Source organism: Bombus flavifrons, chromosome 1, assembly GCF_040668555.2.
Source record: "Bombus flavifrons isolate JBK064 chromosome 1, iyBomFlav1_principal, whole genome shotgun sequence".
Lineage (NCBI taxonomy): Eukaryota > Metazoa > Arthropoda > Insecta > Hymenoptera > Apidae > Bombus > Bombus flavifrons.
Window position 1 is genome coordinate 18,677,500 of NC_138442.1, and position 25,199 is coordinate 18,702,698.

The window sequence follows — 25,199 nt, forward strand, 5'->3', positions numbered from 1 at the left end:
ATTGTTGTGCAAAAGAAAATACAAGTTGCAGCGAACAGTATTCGTTCGAAAACCGGGAACTTTTAAAACGAATAAAATCGTCGACGAGAACATCTTTCTGTTTCGTCAAATAGATAATGAACATAGATAATGATTCGCGTAGCAGATTGCAAATAACGAACATTTTCTCGATAATCCCATTCATTCTGAAACGTAACATTTGTCATGGATAATGACCGATTGTTAAACATGAGCATTCGTAATCTGCGAGGAATCCTCATTATGCGGTAACTAAAATACCAACGACTTGCGTGAACAATCAAGTCTTTTCATAGATAGCCATCAGTCCTTACAGCTTCAGACAAACAGAACGATTTTTTCTATTCTGACGCATGACGTGATTTGCTAGTCATTAATGAGAGTTTAACGAAATGACAAACATTCTGCATCATTCTAATTGGTTTAATGACATAATCACAGCCAATAAGTAGCGCGTTTACTTCGAGGCTTGCTCGTTTCTTATTTATGCATCGTAAGTTTCTTATTTATGCATCGGTTTAGTGCTATCAATCGACTTTTTTTTAAACCTGATTGTGATAAACACGTTCTTAACAAACATAAAAACACGTAAATATTTAAGAAGTAAAATAGCATTCCTAGAAAAAGTAAAATAGGTTTTTTTTTTAAAAAGTGAGAATTAACTTCCTCGAGAATCGAATTAAATATTAATGAGAAAATATATTAGCTATTTTATATATCTTATCACACTACGTAGTTAAACTGGATCGTTCATATCCAAGTTTAATTTCTTACTGTAGCAAGCCCAATAAATCACATAATATTCTACGATGTTTATCAGTGTCTACATTATACGACTATTCGTTAAGATAAATATTTCAATACCATAAAATAGTTAAATTATTTTCAAATATTCCCAACTGCACAACCTTGCATATATCATAGTTAAAACTATAATTGCTACTTCGTAGAAATTACTTACTACAATGGTTATTTCTTTTATCGTTTATCGTCAAAATCGTGAAACAGGACTGATGAATTCCTTTGCACGATTTAATAATAATAAAGCTCTTGATAATACAACTTTTCGATCGAACGCCATTCATTAAATTAAAGTCGAATACCAATTTGATTCAATTTGTTCTAAATATTTCGCCGAAAGATAAAATCGATGCGATTCGTCATACGATCTGTTAATTCGACCCTTGACATACCAGAATATCGAATCGCATTAACGAATATCACATTCTCGCTCTAATTTATTCCGTCAAAAATCTTCCGCTACAAGAAATATTATTAATCGTATAGCAACAAGCTTCGAGCACGTAATACAAGAACGGCACAACTAAAAGAAACGAAGAACGAAAAGTAAATGGAAGTAGCGTTATTCCATCCGAAAACCGACGCAATAGATCGCGGTTTCTCTCTGTGCTGAGAGGTGAATGACTTTTGACAGCAGCCCCTAGATCGGCTCGGTCAAATGAGAAGGCTCGACCGAAAAGAAACCCTTTCTCGGGGCAAGAAACTCGGAGAGCATCAGATGGTGCCGACCAACCGATGCCCAACTGCAATGCGCCTTTGACATGTGCAAACTGCAAGTGTACACTTGCAATTACTGGCATGCGAGCGCACGCGCCTGCTTGAAAGAAACGTGCGACAGGATCCACGCGGAAAGCGCGAACACGCCATCGCCGGATGCGCTTACCCCTTTCTCAGATTAATGTCCACCTTTGCGCCGAAAAAGTCAGCGTGACCGGTTCGATGACCTCTGTCAGGTTGACGGAAAGCGTAACACAAGGCCGCGGTCAACGAACCCCGCGGACACCTCTCCCTCCGGATCTCCGATGCTCACTTCCGTTCCGATGCCACGAGGCCTGTGGAACGCGCATCAGCGTCGTTGCTTACATGATAATTCGACCGAGCAGCTCTCTGTCACCGACCGACTGTTGTTACCGAGAATTTCGAATGCGAACTTTTTCTCGTCATCGAAACGTCGTTTTACACGTTGGGTGGTCGTTACCGAACAATCGTGTTTCCGGTCGTCGAACTTTCGACGACGATCGCGGTTACTTGGTCTCTTAATGTTAAGGCGAAACGATCGTTGGATGTCTTGTCGCGATACAACGCGAAGAGATTATTGGAATGCCATTTGTTGGCAACACTAATGCACCGAGAATAGTCAGAATTCTAAATGTTTCGCGGATTCACAAACCGTCCCTCGATCTTTGTTCCTAAACTTTGCTCGAAATTTTAGACAACGCTCGATCGATCCTCCGCGGTGCGCGGTATTTTCGAATTTTCGTTACAGTCGGATCGTGCTGATCTTTATCCGATGAGTGCTATTTTAATATATTTGCAGCAATTCAATATTACATTACCTACATCGTATTGTAGTATTATATCCGAAATGCGATGTCGAGTAACGTTCGGGTTAAATGAACTCGTGCTCTAATGAACTATTATACGAACGATCGATAAATCACTCGTAGAGGATCACGTTTCGCAGAGAATCAGTGAACTTTTGTTATACTATACATACAACTTCAGTTACGTAAATTATTATAGCCCGATGGATTCAAATAAAGTTATACTATATTTTCTATAAATCTGTATAATACATATCGATTTTCAGACAAAAGCTTCGTAAGGTATCGCTGTTAATCTTAGAATAAACATCTTCTTAACGATTTTAAAATGTTGCATGTTCGATTCTATTGTACTAACCAAAATCCAAGTTGAGTATAGTTAAACGAAGAATAATGTTGCTTTCACGAGAGTTGGCGAATGATACAACAGAAGATTGATATAGAAGAGAAATGGTATGTGTGAAATTCCTTTAACCCTTTCGCTACGGTATTCTTGGAATTGGAAGCATTTTTGGCATAGCAGCCGAAATTTTTGATAACGCCCCGTAAGTAAACTAGATCGATGGCGATTAAAATTTCACTCTTCAATTTCTTCTTCCACATTTATTAATTGAATATCTAGTTTAATCGAAGAAATGTCAAGTCTTCTATTAATTAATGCATTTTCGTTTGGATTTATCAGTGCATGGAGAAAGAAGGGGAGTAATGGTAAATTAGTATACTTATGAACTCTGAAAGATTTCTGTACTTTGAAGAAAAGTTTTCTATTTCTTCGTAAAATCTTTAGAAGCATCCTCAAGATATCCGACATTTCACACTTACACAATAATGTTTTAACAGCGTATCCCGAAACAGGCTCGGGGAAATAATCAAGTACCACGATATAAATCTTGTTTCACATTTCAAATTCATTTTTATTTCTGATACAAAATTGAAATTACGCGTGTGTTTTGTATTTGATACCAGAAACTCGAGAAGTCTTGTGAATAACTATTTTTTATATTATCCATATTGAACTCTTTGCTATTTTATTACACAGTCATATAGAGTTTGTCATATGTATATATATGTATTATATTTCACGATAATATTTCATCATTATTTTTTGAAAAATGATATAACGGGAAAAAGATTTCCAAGTTTCGGGATAAAACAATTTCACGTGCCGGTGTCGGATCGTTTACTTTAAAAGCCAGACCGTTTGTTCAAGGCTCGTTTTCAATGCACGAGGGACAATTCGATTTTTAGGTATTCGACAGGGACAATGAAAGCGAAGCTTCACCCTTTGGCTTTATGGATACGTATTATATTTCGACGATTAAACAATGTGTAAGCGCTGAGAGAGCTTGTTCGGCCGTCAATAAACGGTATATCCGCGATGTTTGCTAATAGGTATTTGCGCGTACGAGCCGATTAATATTCGTATCTATATACGTATTCTATTATCCTCGAAATGAAAGTTCTCCATTTGCCGGCTGCTCGCGTAATGAATTGCTGTCTGCCTCGAATCTCAGCGAACATTGAAAGAATGCAAAAAAATCAGCAGCACGTCTGGTAAACATGGTCGCGAAAGAGATAAAAATTGATCGAGCTTATTCCTCAAACGGACGGCTTTATTAGAAATGTCTCTTCAGTTCTCTCTAGTTTCAGGTCTATTAAATGATGCACGTACTATACAATTACAATTAACGTATGCACGTACTAATGTACATACTGTGATTGTTTTAAGTTCAAATAAGCGACTTCCATCGTTTATTTCCTTAATTGTAAATTAAAGCGGTCATGCAACAATCTTTACTTCAAATAACGAAGTCGATTATAACGTTAGTCAAGTGTTAAAGAAGCTACAAATGTTTAATCCAGGAGTTGTAATGCAATGATCATTTCATTATCTTTTTGCACCTTATTACTCAACACAATCGTTATTCTCTCTGTATCTTATTTTTAAGTACAATGATTTTCATATAGTAAGACGATACGATAATCGATGTTAATGTTCATTTGAAAAAATTGGAATTCCTCCAAGGATAGGAAATTAAAAAAGAAGAAACTTTCTTTACATAATTTCTTAGGAAGTTCTTAAGAAACTCTCATATTACCCTCTCAACAAATGTACATCAATGTACATCAGCCTCCTAGTTTTCTTTAACCCTTTCCTTAAAAATTACTCTACATGCAATATAAAATTATCCAATCCATCCAATAAAAGTCCAACATAAAAGCAACACAAAATTCTACAGAAAGAAGAAGACCGAGAAAAAGAAACAATCTTCGAAATGTTGATCCATACAAAATCAGATAACGCGCAATTTCAAGCCTCGCAAGTAGCATTCCTTGTATTCGCATGAATGGAAGCTTCGGTATACCAAAGCGAGAGACGTCGAAAGGGTTCTGAATCATTTTCTCTGTACAATTACTGGTGGAAACGCATCCTGAAACGGTGTTTCACGTAACTGCGTGGATCTGACGGCATAACTATTCTTCGATCCTATTAAGAAGCGAGGACACCCCTAAAACCAACCCCCTCTGTCCCACCACCCCTGGGGAGCTTGCGCGTGACCGTTTAACGATCCGCGGCCATTTTGGACACATGGCGTCGGCGTCGGCGTCGGCGTCGCTCGTCACGTCACCCCCGGTCTGTGCGGCTTATCCGGAAACTGCGAAGAAACCCCTCGTTCTTATCAGCCATAACAGATGGCGGTGTTGGTTCTTATCCGGTTTTTCCCAAATATTTCTGCTCCCTTATCAGTTTCGTTGTTCGGGTAAGAGTTAACAAACCTTGGCCCTCTTTGGTGATCTTTGATAACATGCCAGAGACTTTTTAGATTGTTTGTACGTTTGACTTTTGATTAGGGGTTTGCATGAATTTGACTCTTTTTAGGAAGTAGAGTATAGTTTAGGAAGTAGGTTTTTATATATTTTGATGATAGAACTAACGATAAGAGAACGGAAGTTAGGAATTTTATTTTTCCTAACGGAGAATATGCGGATCATTTTCGTACTAAATCCCTTAAAACTACCCGACGAATCTGTAAAATTTTCTAAGCAATCGACTTTGAAATGTTCGATGCGGTGAGAAAAAATATATTCAATCCCATGGCCAGATAAAGGGGCAGTCTCGTGACGTGAAATTAATCGGTAAATTTCAAAATTGCTTGGTCTGCATTCGTATAGGAACTATTAAAAGGGATCATAGTGTATTAAAAGAGAAAGGAAAGCGAAAGGAAAACGGTATTTTGAAACGAAGGAAGTATTGTAATTATGAAATATTTTGTAATCTTTATGAGGAATATATTAGGTGAGAAACGAATAGTTTCTTAAATTACTTTTAAATGGTGTTTAACGACCAGAGGCTTTAATAACCAATCTTGTGCAATAACTTTCTCTTGACTAATGGTCTTATTTATCAGTTGAATATTTCAATTTCACAAATAGAGATATTTTAATTTCTTTCTAATGACGGAACGTTATTTCCATCGATTAAAGTTACGACATTATAAGTTCCACAGAAAACTAGTCATAACATGGTTTATGACAGTTTTGCGTTTACGAGTTTTTCATCGACATCGTTTAATTCCACCAATGGAACGAAGTGTATTCCATTTAGTTACTCGTTGTTAACTTGGATTTCCTAACAATGAAATACAACATGTATTGTCAGCCTTTCTTCCATAAACAATATCTATTCAATTTCATTTCAAAGACAACTTCACATTCACAATAAAATCGACACAACATTCTTACCAATGCAATACTAATCCTACCTTTTGCTTCCAACACTTCTTTACTCACGTTCTGTTATAAGAAAATAATTGCGTTTATCTATCTGTAGACCATGCAATGGCCAAAAAAAAAAAAAATATTTGTAAGAGAATTAAATTTACATACCGTTACATACCTTTATTTTCCCACGAAGACTCTTCTTTATTAGATTTTTTACATTTCATTTTCATAGTATCATATTTCTGTAATCATATGAAGATTCTACAAAACGATACGAAATTTAACGTACTTGGACCTAATTAATTGATATGTAAATCCTATAATAAATTCAATATTGTACTTGTAATGGTAATTTTTTTGAAGCCGCTATAAATCTATCACAAAGTTCTGAAAATCGATCGTTAAATTTTTCAACGATCGAAACAAACCAATCGATTATTCAAACAACCCCACAATTTTCCAAAATTATCTGTTGCGAATAATTTTTGCCTGAAGAAACGCATTGAAATCTTCCATTATTAATTTGGCATCTTACTTCGATTAGACTCTCAAGGATCGCGATATTCCATCGAAAATTACGCGCGGAGAGGCTGGCAAAGTGTTATTAAATAGGATCGACGGTTGATCTTAACGACGTGCTGCAATTTCGGTGGTTCGTCGTAAAAACAGAGAAGTGGAAGGGGAAAGGGTAAGGCTTGTTACGCATAAATGTCGCGGTAACAGCGGTATAAAGGGCGCCTTCGCGGCTTTATCGATTTAATTGTCGGAGGGCTTAATTGTAGGGGATGAAGGAACGACCTTGAGAAGGGTCACGCGGGCCACTTCCGTGAGAGAAGGTAATTACGAGAATGACCTACCTCAACGAGATTCCCCTTGCCAATGAAGAAATCTTCCCTCCGCGTGATCCAGTTTTCGTCCGGCCGTTTTAAAGAGGCTCGTGTGTTCCGTGATTACGGAGGGTCAATGAAGGAAACGGCTAACGGGTATTTTCTTGTGATACGAAACATTCGTATTTTTATGTATAACGTCAGTGTATGGATATTTATAAAGTAAGTTTATCTTGTATTATGGACTGGAAATAGGAATTTTGACGAACAAGAGGAAGCTTTGAACCTTACATTGTACGATTCATTTCAATTATTTTATGGGTAGTGATAGTTTCAAATGAAAAGGAAAATTCTTTAACTTTTATCACGTTAGCTTCTTACTTACGTTGTTGAACGGATTTCGGATTACCAATTTTATATCAATTTCAGCTTAATGTTCAACAAGTACAAGTTGCAAATCGAAAACTATCCCCAAGAATAACAGAAAGCAGCAACGTTGACATATTATCGTATGGTAAGCTTGCTTATGATTTCGAAGAAGGTAAACTTCCACTCGAATCTGCTGAATAATATACTTAGAAAAGATCAATTACTACAGTCAGATAATAATGATTCGCGCATTAACCATTTCAACACAAAGATGAATTCCATACAAACGATTTAGACAAAACGTAGAGCCCATCAGCCACCGAATCAACGCGAACTACATCAAAAACCTCTCAGCCATTTGCAGACGCCTGGAAACTCATCGAGGAAGAGACGAGCACGAAACGAAGATAACCACGAGCAGAGAAAAACCTTCCTGAGTATTTTAAAGAACGAACGTCTAGGAGGACGAGAAAACGAATACTTTCCGCCGCGTAACTGGCGTGTTTCCTTCGATGGGAAATCCGTGAAAAGTCACGATTGAATTATCCTACTGTGCCGCTACGACAGAGCAGTCGATGTAGCGGTGTGCTGTGAAGGAGGACGAAGAAAAGGAGAGAGAGAGACTAAGAGGAGGGGATGGAGGAAACAGCCGGGTTGCTGGCTGGCTGGCTGACACGGGGTGGAAAGGAAAACGAGAGAAAATAAAATACATACCCGGCCATTGGCGCGACTTCGTTTCGTACATTTTATTCGAGCCAATTGGATTTATTTATGCGGGCGGTTGCCAGTCTATGGTGTGGGGGCGGGGGAGGTTGAAATGTCGCCGCTAGAACGTGCAGCCGGTAAAGCAGTTTCGCTTCTTTCCACCCCCACCACGCCCTTTTGCTGTCCAGGATCGCACGCTTTATTGTATATTTAATTCCACGTTGTTTATCTCCGTCCTGTTTCGAGGCTTCGTATTGCCGCAGCCTCATGCAGATATTTCAACGGGGTGAACGTCGTTAAGTGGAACGAGCCGAAGGCTGGCCCGGAACAGACGAAATCCTCTACGAGACTCGCCGTTATTGCTCCACGAATTCCGATAACGATTTACGCGTGAAAACGATTCCTATGTGCTTCGTTATTTTGCAACGAACGAATGTAGGTCGATGTACCTTAGCGTGGTCCTTTTTAGATAGCTTAGACGTAGCGTTATCACTACGATCGAGTTAAAAAGTATTCTTTTCTCGTTATTTGAGATGATTTGTTGACGATAGTGAATTTCATACAGTTTCGTAAAAGCAGCTAGGAATTTCACATTGGATTATGTAACTGTTGCGTAATATTGCAAAGGGGATGACTGCTAAACACATATCTTTCCATGATATAATATCCATATTTTACAACAGAATATAGCAGTTCATAGAATATTTTCAAAAGGTAAAGGGTTACCATCGCCATCCATATGATTTTACATCACGTAATTGAACATTAATCGCGTACCTGGATAATAAAATTCAGAACAGAACAATTTTATTTGTAAAAAAACTCCAATTTTATTGGAAGAAAGGAAGGGAGACGTCAATGACGTCTAGACTGGAAAGACACAGTACAAATAACCTATAGGTATACATGCGTATGTTCCATCAATAATAGCTTGATATTAATCACGAACGAAGCAAACAAGGCACACTTCTAACGGCACTCCGGTGCATCGAGTGGGAAAAAAGCTAGAACGGCTTTAATAAATCGCATTGCTACTCTCTAGAAGGTTCGTACCGGCAAGAAAAGTCAACGACTATAATTCGACCTCGCCGAAAGAAAGGGCATGCCACAAGAAGGGAGAAGGCGGGGTACTGGCTTACTTCCGGTTCGTCTATTCGCGTCACCATCCGGCACGAGCTGCATTCTCACGCTCATTTGCATAGCCGGCTACACATCAATATTCAGGGAGGCCGGAAAACGGGCCCGTTTTGCATACTGGACCCCCCGCTCGTGTCATTTCTTCTTTCGTTGGGATCCCGGTGGGGCATCGCGACTTCCATCCTGAGAAAAAGAATCGGTACCGAAAGGATTCGACCAACCTTGATAAGCCGATCAATTGATATTCAAACGTGTCTTCGATCAACCGTGGATCCTGAATGACCTGATATTTATAATTTAATCAAAACGATTTTTCGCGAGGTCATGGAAAAATTTTATGAAACATTCTTCCCGCTATTAAGCGTTGGAGCATACGAAATGATATGTCTTTAAAATTTGAATTTGATAGCAGGAAGCATGTAACATTATATAACATAACTTATTAAATTTTATGCTTCTTTTGTACCGAACCACATAAAGAAGAAATTTACTACAAACGAGGAATATTAAATGTTAAGAAGATTTACAGTAAAAGTATGAAAACTTCATCGTTGGTCGTTATGAATAATCAGAATGTTCGTGTGATTTTCTTACGAGGTTAAATTTCTTCTTTATGAGATTAAATTTATAAGAAGTGATACGAAAATTGCTGAAAGTATGAATGTTACACTCGAGGAGGTGACCCGGTGGATTTCATCTCGTAGATCGAAGATTTTAGTCGGAAAATGTCAATTAATTGCATGTATAGTAAAATGTTTAATTTTAACAAGAATGATATTTCAATAAATTATATTAAATAGTAAATATAGCAGGAGTTCCTTTAGAAACTTGCGTAAATATTTTATACTTTTTATTCAATTACAGATTAAGTATAGAATTTTATCCTAACATTTTAGTATTATAATAAATTTTTTATAACTCGTACAATCTTCGATTATTTGCTCATTATTCATTGCGAAATATTTATGTCTAAGAATATACATCGGATAAAAGTATTTTTTGCATTTCATATGTAAACTATATCAAATCCTGCAGCTATGTAGCACGACGAACTTCATTTTTAGCAAACATACCTTTAATCCGTCCAACATCTTGACCCAAAAACTCGCTTCCGTCTCCCCATCCGCAACCTTGCTCACTAAATCCCCCTTTAACAACATTCCTATCCCATCTCTCTCCTTTCCATCCCAAAAAAGAATTACCATAATCAAAGAATTCTACCATCTATACCCTACATCTTCAAAATTCTTTCTCACATAAACATCCTGCCTGAATCTCATCGACATTGATCATCAATCAACGAATAAGAATCATCAAACGTGGCACCTTCGAATCCCACCCATGGTTCCTTATCGTACGAAAGGTCTCCCCATGTTTCTTTCTTTAGACGTCTTTCTACCCCTCTTTTTGCACCTTTCTACTGCCCCTGTGTTCGTTTAGCTCGCGATGAATTATTGTACAACAATAGATAGAGCGGACGCTGTCGCGTTGCACACATATACAGGGTGTCCGGGAATCACAAGTGAGCAAAGGATAATTCTTCATGGAAAAAATAAGTGGAAAATGTAAAATAAAGTTTTTGTTTGTGAGGCTTCGTCTTCGAGCAAAACAATTTTCAATTTTCGTCGAGTACACATGTATTAATTCTTTTCAACTTGACAAATTTTGTTTCTGCTCGTGTTTATATTATATTGCTATAATACTTCCAGTTGATCAGTGCTATAAGTCTCTTCTATCGTATTTGACTAGAACGATTTCGTAAATAAGGTAGGGCTATGTATTATGTTTAAAGATCAATTTTATCGACGTAGAAAGTGTCTTAAAAACATCGATGATAATATTTATACATACAGTCCTTGTAGTGTACCACCTGTATCATTTAATTCTTCTACTCTCATAATTAATAATTCTTCCTAATACTCCCATTATTATCAGTAAATATACATATAATAATACATTACTGGTTTAATAAATCCAACGTAGACAGAATTTCGTAAAGTAAAAACTTAATGTTACAATCGATACACGTGTACCGAGCAGATTATCGAAATCGCTTTTCTCCAAAACGAAGCACCATACGCAAAAATTCTATCCAACATTTTCGACCTATTTTTTTTTTTTTTTTTCATCATAAATTACTTCTTGCTGTACCTTCTTCAATTACTATACGCCCTGTACATATACGCGAGCATACACACGCGCTTGTAAACTTGTCTGCCGAGGAAGGAGGGCGGGTTGCGTAATTTAAATAATTCAGAAATGACCCTGACCCCAGTTAGGCCGCGGGCTGACCTGCAGAGCCGGCGATTACAATCACAATGCGGCGTCGAGTTCTCAGGGTAAGACAGGTAGCACGGCGTGCCCGCATACATTAGATCGAGCGAGGCATCTACCGTGCGTGCACACGCGGACAGACTCGCGTTCGTGTCCCTGCACGCGTGATTTTATGCACGAGAAGCGCTAACAGCATGAACGGGTGAGTCCGCGTTGTTGGCCCATAAAAGAGGGTCCAACTCTTTTTCCAAAGCCAGCTCCAGAAGCTGGCACACATTTAACCGGACCGGCCGAATTAGCATAACGACGTCGTACGATATTTCGTTGCGGGTTTGCCACTGAAAATCCCACGGTGAGGACGGATATCTTTTTCCTTGGCTACGATCGAGACGATCCGAACGAATGCTCGTTGGAGGAACGGTCGCATGGAAATTCGTGAGAAGTCGTGGATCGGACGGATCGACGTTTGCGGATCGGCGTACAAAGTGGGTCGCGGTACGCTCCAAGGGATCGCATGGAAATTCGTGAGAAGTACCCGGGTACAGAGGAGAGTTGAAGGATTGTCGGATGAATGGACGAGTCACGGTTTCGCTGATTTACTTCGTGAATTATTAATTGGAAGATCGTGCATTGTGACATGGATCCGTAACGATCGCTATGAACGTTCCGTGCTACGGTTTGGTATCGTTTGAAGATCTTGAAACGGTTTAACGGAAGAAAAATTCTATGCTTGACTGTCGAGATGTATCTTTTGTGCAGATGAGAAAGGTTCAACTGCGACTGCACCATATTTCCAGGAGGTAATTATTCTGAGATATCAAGAGAAATGTCTCGAACAGGATGTATCGATTTGATGATGTAAATGAAAGAAGTTTATAGAAGATGAACCAAGTTTTTCTGAAGCGATTTTCTTAAAATGTTAAGATATAGCGTCTTGCAAACAAAAAGCATCGATTTGATGAGGTTGACGAAGAAAACTCGTAAAAGATAGATAAAATTTTCTTAAGATGAGCGTGTTTTATATAAAGAATGATTACTAATTCGTTAAAATCTTTGTGATCACTTTTTCACAAGTTTCCAAGTATTTTACATGACCATCATCGATCAAACAATTTTAATAGAAACTCTTATTACTCGACATATCGAAACCATCTAAAATCATCTTCGATACAGATCTGTAGAAAATCGCAAGAATTAATACCGCAAAGAACAACTTTAAACTCGGTGTAGACATACAACCAACGAATCATTTCCTCTTATCCAAGAACAAGGGCAGTTGACAATAACACTTGTAGAAGATGAATCAACCCTACATTACCTACAGTACATTATACAGAAAAAGATTAATTACTTTAGTAAATTTGAATAAAATAATTATTAAATAAAAAAAGAGAGAAGGATAATATTAATATATTTTTCTACGATATTTAGAAAGTTTTTTAACATGGGTAGCAACCAAAAGATCCTATCAAAACCTATCATCCGGCCGATACATATATCGAAACCATCAGAAATCCTCTCCAATACAGATCCCTAAATCGCAAGAACCAACAGCGCAGAGAGCGACTTTAAACCGATTTTAGACGTATAACCACGGAATCACCACCCACCCCATTTCCCCTTCTCTAAGAACAATGGCGATTTGGTACCTCCGGTACAGCGTAGCGTATACCGTTTCACGTGATCGATGGCAATCGAACATCGGGAGGATGGATCCGCGAGGATAGAAATTTGCATCCACGATGCTGGAAACCAAACACTCGAAGGGTTGAAGGCTGGCATGCAGATGAGCCGACGTAGCCGCCCTCGAAAGCGGATGTTGGCAGTCTGCAGCTAGGTAGACAATGGGCCAGTGCCATTATGTCCGTCGAATCCTAAAACCCCATAGAGTCGTTCTTCTCTGTCTATTATCCCGCTGGTGGCAGGCCACATTGTGTATCCGGTCTGCTACGGGACCCCGGCTATTGTCGGCCCACCTAATTATTCGCAAATCTTCCGCTCGTTGCCAGTACATATCCCGCCACCCTCTCTGTCTCTCTTTCTCTCTCTCTCCTTCTACTAGTTTAGTCTCTCTTCTATGAGCTGGCTCTCAGCATCGCGAAATTCCGTCTTTGGCCCAGGGGCTCGTTGTTCACCGTGTGTAATTCAGCTCTAGTTCGAACTGGCTTGGCTTACGAGCGATCATCTAGGAGAGTAGGAAAGAGAGAGAGAGAGAGAGAGAGAGAGAGAGTGAGAGAGAAAGAGAGAGGGATTTCGCGTCTTGCCTCTCGACGTAGCCGCAATTAAATCGTGGGACCCCCCATTCTTCGAATCCGGTTCCGACCGATCTGATACGAGATGGCAGCGTTTAACGCGCCGATCGCGTTTCAGACCCTGTTCCTTTATACTTTTTCGTCTTTTTTTGTTCAGTTTAGGTGAGTTGTGAAGTCAATTTGCTGTTGGACCAGTGTTACGGTTGCACGGTACAATTTATGCAAGTATGCGTGTAGACTTGTATCTTGTGTTTTGCAAGCTATTTGCGCGTTTATAAAATTAATTGATTCTAGGAAGTGATAAGAGAGGTATGTTAATCATTAGATCGAATGATGTAGGTCCGATATTTTAAGTGCACGGATTTTTTATGGAATCGTACGATACTTTTGTATGCGATCGTTTTGTGGAATTATCAAGACATACGTGTATGTAATATAAAGCATAGACATGCAACCGTGCTCGTAAGTATTAGGACTGGTTAATCTGATATTAAAAGTAGGATAACTAGTTAATTTCATACGGAACGTGATAATTCATCCAGATTATTAACTAAACGAAAAATCGGTTTGAATTATGTATTCATTTATAAAATGTACGAGACCAAGGAATGAGAAACACAATGAGGCGTTTAATAATAAAAATCTAAAAATTTATCAGCGACGGAGTGAAAATTATATAAATATTTTTGTAATTATAATAATTATAATGAGGAGAAATTTAATTCTAAAGTATATACCCGATGGGGTTGTTTTATATATTTTATGATTCCAAACGAAATAATGTTGAAGATTTTAATAAGTCAATTTTTTCTAAGTCTTCTAATTACTTACGAACGATGAAAAGATAAAAATATTGCACTTTTTAACAAAGCAAGTGTAAGTAATATGATTTGCCATGCATCTCTGTGTACTCACCTCAGGATCTGTTGAGTTAGGCCGATTGAAAGCGTAGAGCGGTGCGAGTTTCTCGTAGAGATTTATACGATCATGTAGAGATTTGAAAGGATTCTTGGTACTGAAGAAGTCCAAATCGATGTCTAAAATATATGGTGTATTTCGCTCGGGAAGATATTGACGCAAAGCAGAGCTAATTGCGGTAAAATCATCTTTCTGAAACACAAAAGTTTCGATTTCGTTAAAATTATATTGACACTTCTACTATCCTGACCTTTATCGAATAGAAAAAGTGTTAAAAAAGATTCTCGTCTTCAAAACGATATTTAAAACTATCTACAAGAGGATCAAAATATTTGTCGAGGAAAAGATCTCTATTATTTCTATTATGTCCAAGATTTTCATCGGTGCTCTTATATTTGAAATATTTCTTTAAAAATAGAATACATTTCATCATTCCGTCTCCAACATTTTATAACACTTAATGAAAACACTTTATATAACGAGATATGAAGCATTTTATAAAACCGTTTTATAAAAGCAACAACAAATTATACAAATATTTTGTTACATTCATTTTATTCTTAATAGAAATACATTTTATCATCACATTGTACCAAATATATTATACTTAATTTTTTCTATATTTTATAAAAACATTCAATTACAACCATTTAATTCATAAAAAATATTTGCACACAATCTAACAAATCCACCATTTCATTTTTTCTTATTCTCCAAAAAAGAAAATACGGAAGAAAAAGTACTATAAATCGAGAAACATTCGAATCGATCACAAACGATCCAACCACTATCCATCACACGCTCAACCCTTATTTTGCAACTCATTGATCGCAATTTCGAAAGCCGGCATTTCTTTCCCGCAGGGGAGGTAGAGACTCTAGGCCAGACCAGACGGGTTGGATATTGTTCGAAACGAGGCTAAACGCTGGCCATCGTTGCAAAAAGAGGGGTGGGCTTTTTGTGACGCGCAAAAAACAATGACTGCACTCGAATTAATCCTGTTAGAATTGATACTCGTCCCGGCACCGGGATCGCAATTTGCATGCGTTCACAACAATGAAACGCGAGCGGCGCTCGCTGCCATGCTCCGCGGAGGGGTTGCGAATGTCGATCGAGGGGGTGGAGGTTTCGAAAGCAAAGCCAACAACGATCACTATGGTCAGCGGCTCTCAAACGTTTAATACGGGACCTTCGATAGGCCGGCTGTCGTGTTTTTCCTACTGCTGTCTCGAGTGATCGCGTAATGAAATTTAATTACCGTCCCCGTTTTTTTCTTTCCTTCTTTTTTTTCGTTTCGATCCTCGCGCCAAACCTGTGGATGAAACTGATCAGAACCGGTGCAATGCAATTTTATCAAGCGTGACAGGGGCGACGCTATTTAAAAAGAATTTAGGGCATTGACTTGTTTTTTCTAATATTATTTTGATTAAATATCGAGTTGTTCTGAAGTATTCGTGACGATTTATCGAATATTTATAAGCGTACAAATATGTGTACATACTTGGATGATATAAGTTGTTCAAAAATTTGGTATAGTTTTTTGTTTTTATGAGAACCGTATGTTAATTGTATGTTTACAAATTTAATTTTTCTTTTAGCTGTTTTATTTATGTATTATAAGTTAATGTATGAACTGTTCGGAAGTCACATTGGCCAGTCGTATAAATTAAAAGTAGAGGATAGCGATGATGTTATGAAAATTATTTCATTAACTTTAAAATTTATTATTATTTATGCCACTTCCTTATGATGAATAAATTTATGGAAATACGTCGTCTTTTTCTTGAAAACTGTACATTAATTATGTTCTTGTGCAACGAAATCCAGAAATATACAAAGAGTAGAGATCAATTTCGTTTCTGGCAAGTTCATATACATATAAACATATAAAAATCAAAGTGCCCTCCTACACCAATATTAATCGTTCGATCTTTGAAGGATTAAACGCTAATTATATACTGTGATACTAAAAATAAACACTTGTCAGAAAACGTAATTGATCAGTTTAATTTTTGAGTGGTTTACATATTAACTACTTCGATCAGTTGATCACGTCTCGCTTGAAATTTTACAACGTGAAATAATAAATATTTTAGCTACATGTTAAGTGAAATTAAAAATTTAATCCACTTTTACGAAACAGAATATACTACTTTCCGATTCAGGCAATATTTTACTTCTTCACATATTCATAGACATTTATATTCAAATTTATTATATATTCACTGTTTGTAATTTCAGATTGAAATAATAATTAACAATATGGAATATAAAACAATTTAACGTTAAGTTGCTACCACATATCAAAATATCAGATAATATTTCATTGCAATTGTATTTATTGATCTACGAATTTTATTACCTAATACAAACACAGCATACCGTAATTAAGACCCTACAGAGAAATTAATACCGAATACGTTCAAACGCAAGTTTACGCGATTACTATCGCCACTAATAAACAAATTAATCTGTCGTTCCCAACAGTGTAAAACGCCCGAGTACACGAAAACTACCCGCTAATTTAACGAATTCCATTTATTCTTTCGAAAATATTCTACGACATACCGTTGACAAAAGATTGGAGAAAACAACCCTTACAAATCAAACCTTTCAAAAACCCACTCCAAACCAACAAAGAGTCACTCTATTCTTTGGCAAATTTTTTCCCAAAAGTTCCTGCTAAAAAAGAGCCAAGTGTTCCCTGCAAAAATCCGAAAAGCATGCACAGCGAAACCGCATTGGGCAAACATTAGAAGCACGCTGCAGAATGGTCGGTCCTCCGTATGCGCATTTATTTGCATTCGCCTAACATCAGCTTTTTGGTTGCCCTTCGCTCCTTCTCCTTGCAACAGAGAGCAAGTTGGAAAGAGAAAGGATAAGACGAAGAAGAAGAAAGAGGAACGTCCGGACTATTTTAGCAGAAGAGAGACCGATTGAAAAAGGTGTGTTCGTTTCTTCTTTCTTTCTCTCTTTCTATTCTATTTTTTTCCTTTTTTATTTTTTTTTGCTCTGCTTGTCCTCGTGACAAAGCACCGTTCTTTTACGCTGAACTACCAAAGCTCTTTCTGACTGAAACCCGTTTCCCGTTTATGCGAACCGAACCGGCCAGGGTGTTCCTGACTGGGATCGAGGAAGGACAAAGGACTCTTACGGAATCCCCGTTGCGCTTAAACCAACAGCTCTGGCACAACACGCGTAGACATTTCTGTGACGTTCGCACAGGAAAGAGAGAGGCCAGTGTACGATGTTTAAATATTCTTGTTATATCGGTTTCCTTGCTTCCTTCGTTTTCGACATACGAGAAACCTGTTAAGTTTGATTTTTATTTTACTTTGGTTTGGTCTTTGAATTTCAGTCGTTTTATATTCTTGTTTGTTCTAGGTTTTACATTTGGTCGTTTATTGTAGATACAGTAAAATCTTGATTATTACGACGGTCCTGTAAATTCGAACTAATATTATTAATGAAATTTTATAAGTAATTTTATAAGTTACAAGTCATAAGCATTGATAAGTACACTTGAATGTTAACAAGTCTGGCAATAAAACAGATTAAATTTTACAAATTATAAATTTTCTGATTATACAATTTGATGAAAAATCATGCAATGATAAAGGTGATTTACCAATAGCATTAGTTGGTAAATTATTACGCGACAGGGAATAAAATATCGATTAACATAATCATTAACTGGTTGAACGAAAACTTGGAAATGGTACATACATTATGAGAAACATTGAAAACAAGAATAGAATCATAAAAAGATAATTATATTTTGTTGCTATTTAATATTAATATTTATAATATGACTTTAAACAAATGATTTTCTCTTCTATGCAAGTAAACTTCTGTAGTTTACGAAACTCGAAATTGAAAGTTTTTGCGTCGTTGGGAAGAAAGAAAAAGAAATGGTCGAAGTGTTTTGTATTTCAAGGCCCCGTATCGTGCACCTCATCTCAATATCTATCGCGTTGAATTTTGAGTAGCGAAGATGACACAGTGACATTTATATCGATTACTCTACGATGTCTCTACCATTCTACGATCTTATATTTTAAAAGTACAACCTACACAACCTAAACTAAAACGTACAGCACCTATTCTAAAAATACAACTTACAAATAAACATCAACCTAACTCACCAAAATTTAAGCCATACCTAAAAATCGGATCCGCGGTCAAAAACAAAGATCCCTCGATCAACATCGTCTACCCGTGTCATAAAACACCCACGTAGTGTAAAAACCGCGTGAAATCATCTTCCACGAGAAGAGAAACGCAAAACACGACAGGAAAAAAAACGAAAGGAATAGAACGACAGGGAAAAAAGATCGGGCAAACAATCGTGGAACGCGAGCGTAACGCGAGCAGAGGCGTCGAGACGAGTCATTCGGGGAATTAGGCAAAAGAGCCGCGGCCTCGCGAGTGCTCGTGAAAGCGCAACGAGGCCGGCGACACCGTGCCACTTCGGGTCAAGACAATGCGTCGATTTGCATACGGCTCTGCTCGGCTTAATTGCGCTCGTGGCGCGCTGTCGCGATAGACGGCCGTCTGTTCGCTTAATGCGCGTGGAAATGCCTTCTTCGACTTCGCCACGCGTTCCTCTTCAACCATTCGCGTGCTCGCGAATGGTCCCCATGCCACACGGCCGAAAATATCTGCCGAAATCGAACCGACGGATTATCGCGTTATTGCACTTACCAGAGAGTGCAACGGCCTCTCTTGGATTCCAAGCGAGAACCACGTAAAATTAGCAGCTTCTCCACTCGTGGACCACACTTCTTCAAATCGTCTCGATGAACGAGTTTTGCATTGGGTTTCAAGTGAGGAGAAAAAAAAAAAAAAAAGAAAAGGAAAAGCAAGAGGAATATATAAGGACTGCAGGAGAGGAAGATGATAAAAATATTGTTATCGTTTCTCTGATTTTAATGTCGCTTTATGAATTAACAGGAGAATCCTAATACGCGACATGCTGCCGGTTGTGGTACGAAAAAATCGATTTTGGCTTTTTCATGCTTTTTTATAGGCAATAGTAACTATGCTCTTTGCAATGAGGCTAACTTCAAGTTTCTTCGAATAATAAAAGTAGAGAATTGTTCGTTGCAATAATTTCAATTACGAAACATTTGTAATTGGTTGCACGAGCTTCGCTGTTCAAAACTATCGTGAACTACGTATCCTGGTCGGTCTTAAACGACATGCGTAACATAGCTGAAAACGAAACAGATCTCTCTTCTAGAGTGCATAACATTAAGTTTTTTTGCACGCTAAAGTTGTTAATCTTTTTTTATCGGAGTACGTCACATATGCGCTGCTCGCAAGCCACGTTGATTAACTCCATAAACTAAGAGGCAAAGAAATGTCACAATTTATAAAGAATTTCCTAGCAACTTGTATTTATTTATATCACTTTCTTGCGACGGATAAGCTTCTGAAAGTGAATATGTAATCCGTATCTCCCAGAAGATCGAGATTAATCGCGTATCTAGATAATAAGATTCAGAAACTTAGAAAAAGTGGAGTTGACCAGTTTCAGCTTCTCAGAGACTGACATATATGTAATGTTCTTTAGTAAAAAAAAATAAAAAAAAGGATAACGTGCGAGAAATTTGAAGTTAGACGCTAAAATGTACTCGTATGAATTCCTGTTGGTGTCTCACAGGGCTACGCATACATCGAACGATCGGCGATTGCCCACGTGAGACACGGGCTGGATTGTTAAAGGGATAATTCCCGACAAACGAGCAATACTTGGAACAGGGAAACGGGGCGTCCACGTATCTGCCCGGCTTATACGTCGAAATCATTAAGCGCGCGATTGCGCAACAGCTGTAATCCCCTATCTTTGTCACGCGATTTTTCATTTGCATCGGTGCCTCGCCGTGGCTGTTATCTCGCCGCCACGCACAAGCGTGACGAGCATCGCCAGCGCTGTTCTGCAAATACGTAGTATGTGTTCGATTCTAATGACTCACTAGATAGAGTTAAGCAATTCTGACCGCGATGTATCATCGCGAAGAAACAAAGAAAAAGCTGCCCGGCCTGACTACGATAACAATTTCCCTGTGGGTCGTATCTTCTTTGCATTGTCGTATGACTTCGTTACACCGTTTTGATGAGTAATCTATTGTAATTTGAAATAATAGAGATAATGATAATAATGTCAATGGTAGTGGTAAGGTAGCATGAGTCATAGATATGTTTGGTAACATTGTAGAATTCGTTAATTGTAGAATAATGGATTCCTTGGAAAAAGAGTGACTGTATGATATTTTTGTCGATGGTGTAATAAATAGATAATTGTTGCCTGTTCATGTCAATTTCAAATATGACAAATGTTCTACAGGGGTAATGTGATTTCAGCACATTAATCTACGGTTGTAGATTACAGGTTTGAGTAGGGACAAGTAGAACATAATGTAATAAATACATAATTGTTCTCTGTTGGTGTCAATTTCAAGTATAAGGAATATTCTAGAAAAGCAATGAGTTTTGAAGAAGAGATAGCTGTAGATTATCTGTTTGGATAGGTATAAGTGGAACATAATTTTGATTAAGTTAATTAAATTCAATGCTTCATAGAAAAACTGGTTCGTTGACAATCCGACGAGACAAATTTCCTTGAATTTCTTTGTTAGAATTTTTATTTTTAATATTCAATATACTACAATATTTAATATACGATTCTATAATTCATCGAGAACGCGGACGAGTTTCCCAGACATTTGTTAGATTTTTGGAAGCTCGGAATAATAAAACAATTAATCCTATATAATATAAGCGATCCAGTTTGCCTGCGAAAGGTTAAATTCCACGCACTGCACTTTAGCCCTTGGTGATCCGAGTCACACGAGACATTCCGTCGCATAGCGGTTCATTCTCGATAAATCATTTTCAAAAAATATACATTTCTTAATTATATCTTCATACTTTTATTATATAACCAAGTAGAAACACGTATTAAGATATTAATGCTCTTTTATAATTTCTAACGTACGACCGATGCTTTAAACTATATATTTTAAATTACGTTTAACTTCTTCTTATTCTTCGATTAATTTATTCTTGGAAATTTATCGAACTGAAAATGAAATTATCATCGAAGCCTTTGTACGGATATTCCAGCGGAACGAAACTTCTCGTTATATAAACTCAGACAAAAGATCGATATAAAATTATCTATTCTAAACATGTGCTAAAAATATGTTTACAAAACAACTTGTAAGACACAGCTGCAAAATCATATCTATAACGTAGATATGAAATACGAAATTGTTATCTCTCGTAAAGTGTCGATTATATTAACGAAATTAGAATTAAGCAGGGAATTGCAAAATGAAAACAAGCTTTATTCCATTCTAATATAACTCTAATATTCTAATATAAACTGCGCAAGGAAGTTAACAGCTCGCCAACAGATATTTATTGAGAACAAAGGTGGGGAGTGATCTAGATCGCGGCCTCGCGATTTGGTTCAAAGATCACTCGCGCGTCTTAAATCACAGAGGAGGCCGACGAACATCTGCACGGTGGAATTCGAAGATTGCGCAAAGCGTGAAGAGCTTCTATCACCGTTAAACTGGGACAGGGAAGAAGAGAAAAATTAATCACGGCGCTTCAAAGAAGCACTCATTGCCGCGCTCGCGATACTCCGTGTCTTCAATTCAAGAAAGCGCTAGATTCATCGCGAAATGACGTTTTAATGATCGGTTGATTAAACGACACAATTCCTGGAATTTGTTGCAATGTGTTTCTTGGAAATTAGAAATCTTAGCTATAAAAAGCAACAACGATTTATCGATCTGGATCTATATTTTTACATTTTCTTTAAAAAATCAGAAATATGTTAATGTGTATATGTAATTACAAATGTATTTGGGATGCTCATAATTTTATTTAGATATATTAAAATATATTCATTTGAGTATTTTCATAGCTGACAATTATGTAATCGTGGAAATTGTTATCTTATTTATTGGAAATTTTCTGGATTATTTTATACAATATGTCGAAATTAAAATTGCGATAGCTAGAAAAAATGTAAAAATCTTTATTAAGTAATATTTCTTAATAGAAAGCGAACGAATGCTCAGTGAAAAAATATAAGTTACACACGTAATCTTGGAAAGCCTAACGTTTTGTAAAACTAAAATGCAAATTTCGAGCGCTAAATACAGCATAGTTATCGTTAGAATAACTATCGCTGAAAGTACTATTATCTAAACTAGACTAACAATTCTCAGTTTATAGTAACAAACAAGTCTTATTTGAATGAAACAATGTACATACATTCCTATTTTAACACAATTTCACTTCCTTGTGCATTCTTATTAATATTTATAACTACATATTATAATATATGTATAATAATAACCAAGATGTTAATTATTCAATAGTTAGTCTACGTTTTACCCTATGACGTAAGTGATGCCAAACACTGTTCTATCTACATTAACAAATTGCAGATTTTAAGCGTTTATTTTTAATTCAGCTGTAAACTGGAATCCTCGCGAAATGTCGAATCAAAACGCAACCTATCAATGATACGATTGAAACTCGAAGAATCACAAACATATCTTCTAAAATTGTATTTCATCTTTTCTATAATCTATCTTCACGACTGTATCAATAAAAAATAATTTTGAAACAATTTCGACGATAAAAAGCGCCTAAAAGTCAATAAAGAATTCATGTTACATCTCGTCCTTTCGAAGTAAGTACAGACGAAGCATTAAACATTAAATACTGGCAAAAAACATACAGATTGGGAACAAATCGATCGACAAAGGGGTAGCATGATCCGCCCTCTTTGAATCATGTAAATCGCGAGGAACAATAGATGGACTGAAGAAAAGACCGAGGTGTGACATGTGCGCGCGAAATTCGAATTCCCGCGCGCCTCCTCGTATAGCGCTGGTATTGTTTTAATTAACACACCGTGAATTCTCGCTGGCTATTCGCAGAACTAATTCGCCTTGTGCGAGAACAATACGTCACGATCGACGTTGCATCTGCCACGCGATAGGTCGCACGCAGACGTCGCCTCGCACACGGCCGGTCGTTGATTGCAAAAATGGAATGCTATGCCGGCTGGTCTGTGCACGCGAAACACCCCAGAAATATTAAAAAGGGTGTTGAAATACAGTCCCGCGCCAACGAATCTGTCGACGAGTTTCAAGAACAAAAACCTCTCCATCCTGTGAATTAAAATTCTAGGGAGGTGGGGTCGGTTCTCAGCAATAGAGATTCTATCTTCCAAATCGTCGTCAGATTTTTTTTTCTAATTTTTATCAAGATATTAATATATTTCTCTGGTTTTTTATTAATGTAATTTTACTGATTGAAAGAAACGTCGAGAGGGTAAAATTGTCGTGGTATTTTGAGAGAAAAAACATGACTTCTATAAGTGAGAAACTGATCCATGATAGAAGTCGATTTTTAGTGACACAGATCTAACTGAAATATTGAAATTACTTATTTTATACGGATCTAAATATTTGTCATATAATTAATAGAATAGAATTGTCACATTCCGCAATGAGTACATACTTTCTCTCATATTGTTCGATCATCGTCTTCTTATACAACCTGAATTCAAATCATATTATTTCTCCGAATAATATTCTAATTTTATAGAAGCCACAAGAAAATAACGACTAATCTACGGACTTAGCATTTCTTACAATTATACTAAAAATTTGTCCTTAGTAATCTTAGTAATAAATACTTCAACAAGTTCAAAAGTCTACGGTAACAGATCCGAACTTTTATGAATGTAAAAAATTAAACGAGTGAAAATTGTGTAAAGTTTTGTTTAATTTTCCAAGCATTATAATACATGGTTTACTTTGAGTATTTTGTATATTCTTATACATTATATCTTTACATTTATGTATATTTAAATTCCACACAAATGTATAAATATCTACGACGTAAGTATGATAAATAGGCTGCGAATATTTGTGCAAATTCGTAACTTTGTGAATATACCTAATTTAAAAAATGAAACGCGCGTAAACAACTCTTTTACTTATTAACTATAACAAATACTTACTTTGAATATTTTATGTATTTTTGTGTATCTTTGAATTTTTCATGAATAACATCCGCGATCTAATTACAATGAATTATTGCCTCGTCCTCAATAGGTTAAAGAAGCAATGCTCGGAGCAAGAATTCACGGTTTGAACATCTCGAACGCTGAATGGTGGCTGAGATCCAGCAAGAAACCGAACGTACAAACGGCCGTGACGAGCCAGCACGTTTCCTAGCTGGACCTTAGAAGCCGGGGCCGCTGTTCAGTATGCAAGCTCGGTGTGGGCGCATCCGGTAGACGCCGTAAGCTCAGAAACTCACGTTGCATTATATATCCGGCTGTCGATACGAGCCAGCACGCGTCATCCCGATGATAAGAATAGAATAATAGAATTTTCTATGAGCCTGGCGGCGGTGGCCAGCGTAGTCGCCACAGCCAGAGAACCGGTGACGTGCCGCAAAACGAAGAAAATGCACGGGGACCTTTTCCGGTCTGATGATCGACGACAATCCGCTACGTGTCTTCTCCGTTTCGCGTATATCTTTCCTGTGGATCTTAACCTCGGTCGTTGCTCGTCTTTTTTTGTCTGTAT

At 37.3% G+C, this 25,199-nt stretch overlaps 1 protein-coding gene across 1 annotated transcript in view; it reads right to left on the bottom strand.

Annotated features, from left to right (window-relative positions):
• Positions 1 to 25,199, bottom strand: part of LOC138180715 (UPF0489 protein C5orf22 homolog) — a 509,128-nt gene that overhangs the window by 300,696 nt on the left and 183,233 nt on the right. The window contains exon 3 of the mRNA XM_069114807.1: positions 14,566 to 14,760. Within this exon, the coding sequence (XP_068970908.1) occupies positions 14,566 to 14,760 (195 nt within the window). The remainder of the gene's footprint in view (positions 1 to 14,565; positions 14,761 to 25,199) is intronic.